Raw genomic sequence first — 8,961 nt, forward strand, 5'->3', positions numbered from 1 at the left:
TTTCAGAGTTGTCCTGAAGCAGGGATGGAAAGTATTTTATTTAGCTTGCTTCCAACTGAGAGAAGCCATATATACCAGACTGCACCACTGTAAGCTTAAGAATTTCCAAAACCATTGGAATGTTCTCAGGAAGCCAGTTCAAAGGATTAAGGTTGTATTTTATTTTACTTTAATGGTAATACAAAATATGTCAAGAGGCTTAAGATAAATAGCCCCAAATCTTTATTTTTAAAAAAACAATATAAAAACCAGTTCATCAAATATTATTTACAGGTTTGAATGCTGACTTTGAGGCAGATACTCAAATGCCAAATAAGAATTTCAGTGGAGGATGCTATTGCATGCTGTATTCGGATATATATTTTAGGGCACAATCCTGTGGAAGTTTAGACAGAAAAAAATCCAGCAAGGCTAGCTGAAGAATGCTGGGAATTATAGGCCTTTTTCTGTCTAAGTATGTATAGGATTGAGCCCTCAAGCATTTTTATTTAAACCTGGCAAGTACTCCTGCTTTGCCTCATCTCACCTTCATATTTTAAAAGTACATTTTCATATACTTAATTATCAACATAAATTCTATAGGGTGGTCTTATTTCAAATATGTAAGCCAAAGCAATACATCAGATTTTTGAGAATTTCATTTGGCTACCTTGAAATGTTTTAAGTTACAGGAAGGAATAAGTTTTAAACATAAGCTCTAGCGAATGACAAAACACCAGATTTACTTGCATGCGCTGCAGACTCTCAGTCCAGGCACATCTCACCACCCTACTGTATTTAGGCCATATTCTATCTATCTATCTATCGCATATGCTGCTTTTCCACCCCCGCAAAAGTCCCCCAAACAGCACAAATATACAACCATGTTAAGATATCAAATATTAAAAACAAGAATGAGACAAAACAGGGTCAGTTCTAGGCAACTGCATCAAAGCTACCAATCAGAAGTACAACTAATTAATGTTGAAATAAGACCATATTCACCAACTGTCAAGAATACCAATAAAGAATGGACCAGATCTAGTTTCCTGGGAGAGGATGTTCCACAGTCTGGGTGCTACAAAAAAAGAAGGCCCTATCCCACATTCTCCCAGCCATGGAGCAGGGCCTTCCCTGCAGAGCTCAGGGGTTAGGCAGGATCATGTAGGCACAGGAAATCCTGTAAATACCCAGGTCCCAAACGATTTAGGACTTCAGAAGTGTGTTTTGCTGGGCTCAGGAACGAAGCAGAAGCCAATGAACTCATAATATCATTTGATAAATATGCTCCAAAAACCAGGCCTGTCAGCACTTCGGCTGCAGCATTCCGGACCTCAATACAGTGTATTACAATAGCCTAACTTGTATATTATCAAGACTTGTGTGACCATGACCAGATCTGCTTTTTCCAAGAATCAGCACACTAACTGAAGCCGTGCAAAAGCGAGTACTGGATTAGGGCTGCAGTTTGCAAATAAGTTTCAATTTTTCATTCGCAGGTTCGCAGTACAGTTTTCTGTTTCCCACGATGTGGTTAAAATACTGGGAGGTGGGAGTGAAAACTGGAGAATGCGAAGAGAACTTCTGATTTAGAGCGGACATTTAGAACTGGGGAGTCCATCTGTGGCGAAAGGGGACATTCAGCCGTACCACTTCAAATGAAGAAGGGCCCCCCGTCCTGCGCAAGAGCCGGGGGTGAGGGGCTGTTTGGGGAACGAGAGTGAAGCCCCGGGGTGGGGATGCCCGCCCAACAAAGAAGCTTGGAAAGCGCCCGCGCTCCTCTTCTCACCCAGTTGCCGAAGCCGAACTGCTCGATGGCATCCAGGAGAAGCTGCTCCTCGCGGCTGCTCCAGCCGCCCTCCGCCTCAGCACCCCACAGCGTGAAGCGCCCGCCGTCCACCAGCTGGTAGCCGTGCCAGCGCCGATGCGGGCCGATCTCGGCGCCCGCCGAGAAGCACTCGGGGCACAGCTCGATGTCGGCGCACTCGGTGCATCGAAAGCGGAGCGAGCTCACCTCGGCCAAGCAGTACACGCAATACTTTTTCCCCAGCTCCGCCATCTTGCGTCCCCCTCAAAGGAAAGCAGACGGGCGCAGATCTGACGCCTGAGGTTGCGACAGACAGCGGCTCGCGCCCAATTAGCGGCCTGAGAGCTTTGCGGGCGGGGCCCAAGCGGGAGCGGCCAATCATCTCCGAGCCTTCGGATGCGTTTCCCCTCGCAACCTCCAACCAAGCCTCTCCCTCTTTCTGTCTTCCCATTGGTTGAGCAAATGAAGTTGTGTTGCCTAGATACGGGAGGAAACAGGCCGAGTATTGAGCGTGAAGCTGGCGGGTGGCGAGACTGGATGGAGGAGGCGGAGGAGGCCGCCGCCGCCGCGCCGCTTCGCGCGGAGGCGGCGCCCGGGGATGCAGCCACCGCAGAGGCTGCGGAGAGTCCCCCCTCCGCCGCCACCGCGGAGCCGCCGCTGCCGGCCGGAGGGGAAGCAGATGCGGCGGCGGCCGTAGAAGAAGAGAAGCCGCCGGAGCTGGGCGGCGAGGAGCCACCAGCGTCGGAGGGAGCGAGCGAGGGCCCGGCGGAGGGGCAGCCGGAGGGGGAAGCCTCGAGTGACCGACTGGAAGAGGAGAAGAGAGCGGCGGAGGGCGGCGGCGGCGGCGAGGGCCTCCCGGCAGCGGAGGGCGAGCTGCGGGAGGCTCCCTCGAACGCGTCGCTTTTCGCCGGGCTGCCCAGCAGCATCTCCTTCAGCCAGGGGGAGCTGGGCGAGCCGCCGGCGCTGCAGGTGGGCGAGGAGCTGGGCCGCCGGGTCAGCCGCAGCCTCTGGGAGCTGGAGGAGAGGCGCCTCAGCCGCGGGTCGCTAGTGACGGGCCTCAGCCCCGGCAGCGAGGAGGGCGAGGCGGAGGAAGAGACGGAGGAGCAGCTGGCACGACGCCTGGCCGAGGAGCAGCAGCAGCGAGCGGAGCTGGTGGAGCAGTACCGGCAGCTGCTGGCGGAGAGAGGCCGCCTCCGCCACTACAACACCAAGCTGCAGGGCAAGCTGGGCGAGCTGCTGAACAAGGGCAAGGAGCGGGCCCGGGCGGAGCTGGCACAGCACGTCTCAGACAAGGAGCAGCGCTACAGCCGCTACCTGGCCATGCTGCAGGAGCTGCGGAGCCAGCAGGCGGACGAGATGGCCTGGTACCAGAAGCAGATTGATGCCCTCCAGCGCTCCTGTGAGGAGAAGCTGGCCAAGGTAGACCAGGAGTGGAAGGCCTACCTGGCCGACAAGAAGGAGGTGGCTGTGTACACCATGGGCCGGCGGCTGGGTGGCAGGCAGGCCGCCATCAACAAAGTGGACCAGATCCAAGCACGCGAACAAAGCAAGGAAAAAGACATGACAGAGGTGGGCCCAGTCTGGAGGAGAAGCATGTCTGAAATCGCCTTCTCTTGCTCAGTTTAATCTGCTTGTAATTGAGAGTCACTCACCCCAAGGGCCCCATGAAATCACCTGCAGTTTCTTTTCCCATAAGGACCCGTATAAGAATGTGAGAAATGCAATGTTGAGAGCAAATGTTAATCCAGTTCAAATAAGCCCGCTAAAATTGTTTGGCCTCTCAGTTGCCAAGGCAATTAGTGTTTGCACTGATTAACAGGCTTGGGGCAAGGGATAGCCAATTCACTTCCAGTTTACAAAGGCCTTCCCTTCTCTGGAAGTATTTATCGCAGTTGATATAGGCTCCTTTGTCAACCAACAGCATTTCCATCTTGTGTGGATTAAACTTCAGTTCTCATGTCTAGACTTTCACTGACCTCAGAAACTGATCCAGGGCTTCCATTTCCTTCCTAGGATTAGCTGGAGAGATTTGAGTTTTATCATATATTGATGACACTGAACACAGATGACCTTGCCCAGAGGTTTCACACAGGTATTAAATAGCAAGCAGGGAGATAAGATGGAAATCTGCAGAATGTTGTAAACCAAAGGCCATGTGCAGCAATCCCCCAGCACCATTTTCTGAGACCTGCCACCTTCAGGAATGAAGAGCCATCACAGAATAGCACCTCTCAAACTCATCCCAGCATGGAGGCCCAGAAGGCTGCCATGGCTGATAAGAACAGCCATGCTGGATCAGACCAAGGGTCAGACTAAAAGATTCAAGAGGACCAACAGGGATGGACCTCCACCCTTGTCCTCCCTACTTAGATCATTGGCCAGGGTGACCAAGGCAGTTTCAGTCCCTTAACCAGGTTGGAAGCTAGACTTAAAAGGATCCAGGAAATTCTTGGAGTTTGGCTGCCACTATACATAAACACACTGAACGGTATATTTGAAACTGATGTAATTATTCAGATCAGCAGAATTTAAAGAGTTTTTCTTTCATATGGGTGTTCCTACAGCTTCTGTTAAAGCCATAACACCTTTTCTCAAAGAGGAATTCATCTGCAAAACTGAGCAAGCAGCAGAATGCCAGACAAGGCAAATTTAATAATAATCATAATAATAAATATAATAAATCCAACCATCACTTCCCAAGCTGTCCACAGGCAAAATTCTTTCCTATTTCCTGAATGCAAGCAAAATTCACCCCTTAGTCATCAGTCCAAGGGAGATTCAACTAGGTGAATCTCTGTGCCATGCAACATCTTGTACAAGACCACCCCCTCCCGTGAAAGCGAAAGGTTCTTCCTATGACGAGTGGATCACGAGGTTCCCCTTCATAAATTTATCCAATAACATAAGCAGCAGTCTGCTGGATCAGAGTAACGATTCATCTAGTGAGATACTGTATTTCTTTCAGGATCTGATCAGATGCCCCTGGGAAGCTCACAACCCTTCCCTCTTGTTCCATTTCAGGCACATTTCTGCAATAAGATGACAGAGGCAGGAAAGATGGTTGCCAGGTCTTCATCTGTCAAAAATTGCCATTGCTGTTTTTTCAAATAGTGTAAGGCACTGTGGGCCACTGACACAATTGGGGGATCCAGGAATACCAGGGCTATGGAATTAAGTGAACAGATGAGGCTAAATTCCATCAATGAAAGATGTTTCACAGGAAAGATCCAGCTCACAGGATCTGCCAATTACCCTTCTAGCTTGATGGAACTAAAGTTCATCTGCCTTTAGTTCTCACCGTGGCCAGACACTAACCAAGCACTACAGGACCTTCATGAGATGAAATACAGGCACAACTCTGTGTCATCCATGTACAGTTGACAGCTAATGCCATACTTCTGTAAGGCACTCAGGAGCCTTGTGAGCAACCCCACCCCAGAAACAGTAGAGGGAAAGTAGTTTGAATACCTGTGAGATCATATAGCACAACCCCCATGGAGATGAGCAAACACCAATTGCAGGGACCACCTTATTATGGCTGGCCCTCCCATTAGGCAGATTGGGGCAGCTGCTTCAGACAGATGCTTCTGGGGGTGGGCGTGCTAGCAGTGGCAACCTCCCATCTGTTCCTCTTGTGCTCTGCAGCCATTCCACTCTGTTAGTGGATAGAGCTATATGTGCCACACAGCCTGCCCTGTACTCCCTAAACTAGCCTGCTGCCCTCAGGTGTGGATGACCCTTACCAGGTGCCAGTGTTGACGTCAGATCCAGCTGCCAGGCCAGTCAACTTCTGCACATGGAATGGAGCCAGGTGCCATCTTGTTCTTTGCCTCAGGCAGCAAAATGTCTTGGGGCAGCCCTTCAACTTACCATGAATTAACTGAACCACAAACACCATACGATTCAATCAAAAGAACACATTTACAAACAGATGTAAATGCACAAAAGGTCTTATTGATCTCCAGGTGGAGATTGTGGAACAAGACTGAAGCTGACCAGCAAGGCACCAGAAAGGTGACATCTTCCTAGTTTTACTAGAACTGGAGAGCAACCTTTTAATCCACGATATTCCCTGAAGGGGAAGTTTGTAGATGAGGTGCATTACTAATTTCTTCTTATGGTTTACAAGTATGAGGGATATATTATGTTAGTGGCGCTAGACAGCATTCTGTTTCATGGGCCAAAGCTATCAGTAGAACAGCTGTCAAAAGGACTGGGTATAGGCCCCAGAGAACTGAAATCAAATTCATTCCATTAATTTCTGGGAGGCAAATCAAACTGAGTCTTCAGCAGATATATTTTAAGGCAGGAATCTGTCTTCAGATAAACCCAGTGTTACAACTGTCTATTAATGGCCATTAGCCTTGACAATTAAATGCAATCTCTAGGTTTAGAGACAGACTCTCTAGGTTTATATATTTTTTTTTCATATGCTTGAGACAAATGGGACAACTTTCACCATCATGGTTACGTTTTGGAGACTATTTACATTTTCATTTAGATGGACTCTTATCTACCAAGGCAATTCTTGGTAAAACCCTATATGGTTCCGGCCCAGCCTATCTTAAGGAGCGCCTCCAGCAGCACCAGACAGGCCGCTTAACAAGATCAGCCTCGGATGGCCTTCTCTCTGTCCCATCAGCCAGGACAGCTAGACTGGTGGGGACGAGGGAGAGGGCCTTTTCTGTGGTGGCCCCCCACTCTGTGGAACTCCCTCCCTAGGGAACTCCGTCATGCCCCCTCTTTAATGAGCTTCCATCGTGCATTAAAAACGTTGTTCAGGCAGGCATTTGGGGTGGGTAAGGGTATTTTAGAAAATGTTTTTATTGTAGAATTTTATTGTTTTAAACTGTTTTTATTGTATGTTGTACATCGCCCAGAGTGGCTGGGTGACCAGCCAGATGGGCGATTAATAAATGTAATAATAATAATAATAATAAATTCTGACGTTCCTTATAAACTGAGCAAGAACTAGATATTTTCTCTGCCACCCTCTATCCACTGTGTGACCAACATACTCATCCTCCCCCACCCCAGACTGCCTTTACCTGCTGACTTCTAACAATACAGGCATATATCCCTAGACTGGATATTCCCACCATTTCCAAGGCATTGGGGATATAGGAAATAAAACATAAGCAGCTTTTGCTGAACGATGGCTGGATTTAAAAACAAACAATTCCTCATATCCTACTACACCATTTCCCGTGATTCCTTGCCAATGAAGATCCCGTTTAGCTCCCAACAGTTTCCTGTCTCACCCTTTTAACCTCCCATAGTATCATTTCTCATTTGAAAGAGCTTCACCCCTAACCACAGTAGCCACATGTAGCTGTGGCTGCATGTGTTCCATTCCTTCAGTCCTTCAAATCAGCATTGCTTGAGTTAAATAAGCTATTCTGGAAGTATATCAGTAGGCTCACCACTTCAGTTTTTATCATTCCAGGTTCGTCTAGAAAATATAACGTTGAAGCACAGAATCCAAAAACTTGAAGCAAGCCTAAAAGCCCAGGAGGAGTTAGCAGAAGGTTTGCATTTAATAGACTTTGAGCAGCTGAAGATAGAGAACCAGACCTACAATGAGAAGATTGAAGAGCGCAATGAGGAGCTTCTGAAGCTCCGGAGAAAGATCACCAACACAGTGCAAGTCCTGACTCAAGTGAAGGAAAAACTGCAGTTTGTGGAAGCACAGAATCAAGGCCAGAAGGCTCAGCTAATGGCAGTCGAGGCTGTGGTGGCCCAAAAGAGAGACACCCTAACCAAGACAAAACAAGCTCGGGATAAGTTGCGAGTGGACAATCTGAGGCTCCAGCAGAAGTGTGGCTTACTTGGGAACACACTGTTGTTGAGGGACTTTGAGGACAAGGTGGCTACTGCTGAGTTACTGAATGAGAGGCTGGAGATTCTGAAACGTCGTCATGCTGGACTCTCCCTTACTTGCAAAGGAGTCAAGAAGAAAATCAGAGGGGTGAAATCTTTTCTACCGTTCTGAATTACTTTAAATGTCGAAAAGGGCCAAATGGTGTGTGTGTGTGTGTGTGTGTGTGTGTGTGTGTGAATAAAATATGAAATAGCACATACTTGCTGTTTGTTCTTACAGTTTATATACTGTGTAATTGTCAGAAGACAACTGTGCCTTAAAACCATGTCAGTTTAAAATTGTCTATGAAAAGTGTTCAAAGCCAAACTCATAGCTAAGGCCGCAAAGTGCTCAGTGTGATTAATTTTAAAGGAGACTGTGTCCAAGGGACTGCTTGAAACTATTAAGCTGCATCATATACACATTTACCCGAGATGTCCCACTGAATTCAATGGCATTTAACTTCTAGGTAGACATGTATAGGATTGCACTGCTAATGACTTTTATATAATAATAATCTTAAAGTTATTGCAGGTGCTTTACTTCGCCTTTCTGGGCCATCTGCCTTTCTTTGATGCGTTTCCACCAAGCATCACAGTAAATAACATACCTTTGCCCCCACCCCCTTGCCCCTTTGTGTCCAAAAATTGCCCTTGCTATTCTGATAAAAATCTGTTGTGTATCTTATCAAGTAAAGTGAAAAGATCCTTCAATACAAGTCAATCCATTTTGTGTACTGGAATATAGTTCAGTGGTTGCTCAGTGCCTCTTATGACTCTGCCAGGGGAAGACTTTTCCCTCAGCAAAGTTGGCTGCTGAAATACTGAGTTGTTCCTAAGTAGATTAGGGAAACTTTTTGTGTATTTGGGGGGAGGGGGGTGCCAGAAGCACTTGGGAGATCGTGAAGGGCATTATTTGGAGGGCTTGGGGCTTCCTGCAGCGCTTGTATGCGTGTTTTCAGAGTGTTGGGTGGGGGGGAAATCCCTTTGAATAGTATAGATCTTTCCCCAATTCCACTGGGGTATGTAGGTATTGGGGGAGGAGGTATTTCTAGTTTAAAAAAAAAAACTTTTTTGGTCTCCCTTGTTGTTTTGCTCAATGTTTTCTGGCTGCGTAACTGTTTTGTAACTTCTTTGGTTGTGTATTTCTTACCAGCTTTACAATTATTTGTGTGTGGGGTGATCAGTTTCATTTTCTGTATAGATGCTTTTAAAAAGTTTGTTGTAGTTTTATTTTTCTTTGGAGGAGTAGTTGTGAAGTCCTGGTTCAAGCCTCTTCTCAACCATAAGTTTACTAGATTGATTTTTGGCTAAAA

General features: G+C 47.4%; 3 protein-coding genes across 4 annotated transcripts in view; 2 read left to right on the forward strand and 1 right to left on the reverse strand.

Annotated features, from left to right (window-relative positions):
• The window catches only part of TADA2B (transcriptional adaptor 2B), a 22,370-nt gene extending 20,298 nt beyond the window's left edge, over window positions 1-2,072 (reverse strand). For both annotated transcript variants that reach the window (XR_014790314.1, XM_084850782.1), the window contains exon 1: window positions 1,769-2,072. Coding sequence is in view for 1 of the 2 variants with exons in the window: in XM_084850782.1 (XP_084706908.1) it covers window positions 1,769-2,038 (270 nt within the window). In the remaining variant the exon portion in view is untranslated. The remainder of the gene's footprint in view (window positions 1-1,768) is intronic.
• GRPEL1 (GrpE like 1, mitochondrial) overlaps window positions 1-7,280 on the forward strand; it is a 28,734-nt gene extending 21,454 nt beyond the window's left edge. Inside the window, exon 5 of the transcript XR_014790315.1 lies at window positions 7,233-7,280. The gene's annotated coding sequence lies outside the window, so the exon portion shown is untranslated. The remainder of the gene's footprint in view (window positions 1-7,232) is intronic.
• Window positions 1,578-8,489, forward strand: CFAP184 (cilia and flagella associated protein 184). Its single transcript, XM_084850781.1, has 2 exons — window positions 1,578-3,355; window positions 7,233-8,489. The coding sequence occupies exons 1-2, from the start codon at window positions 2,183-2,185 to the stop codon at window positions 7,776-7,778; spliced, it is 1,719 nt and encodes a 572-aa protein (XP_084706907.1). The 5' UTR covers window positions 1,578-2,182; the 3' UTR covers window positions 7,779-8,489.
• The last annotated feature ends 472 nt before the right edge of the window (window positions 8,490-8,961 follow it).

Source organism: Heloderma suspectum, chromosome 4, assembly GCF_057233095.1.
Source record: "Heloderma suspectum isolate Gila_16-S chromosome 4, 16-S_ref, whole genome shotgun sequence".
Taxonomy (NCBI): Eukaryota; Metazoa; Chordata; class Lepidosauria; order Squamata; family Helodermatidae; genus Heloderma; species Heloderma suspectum.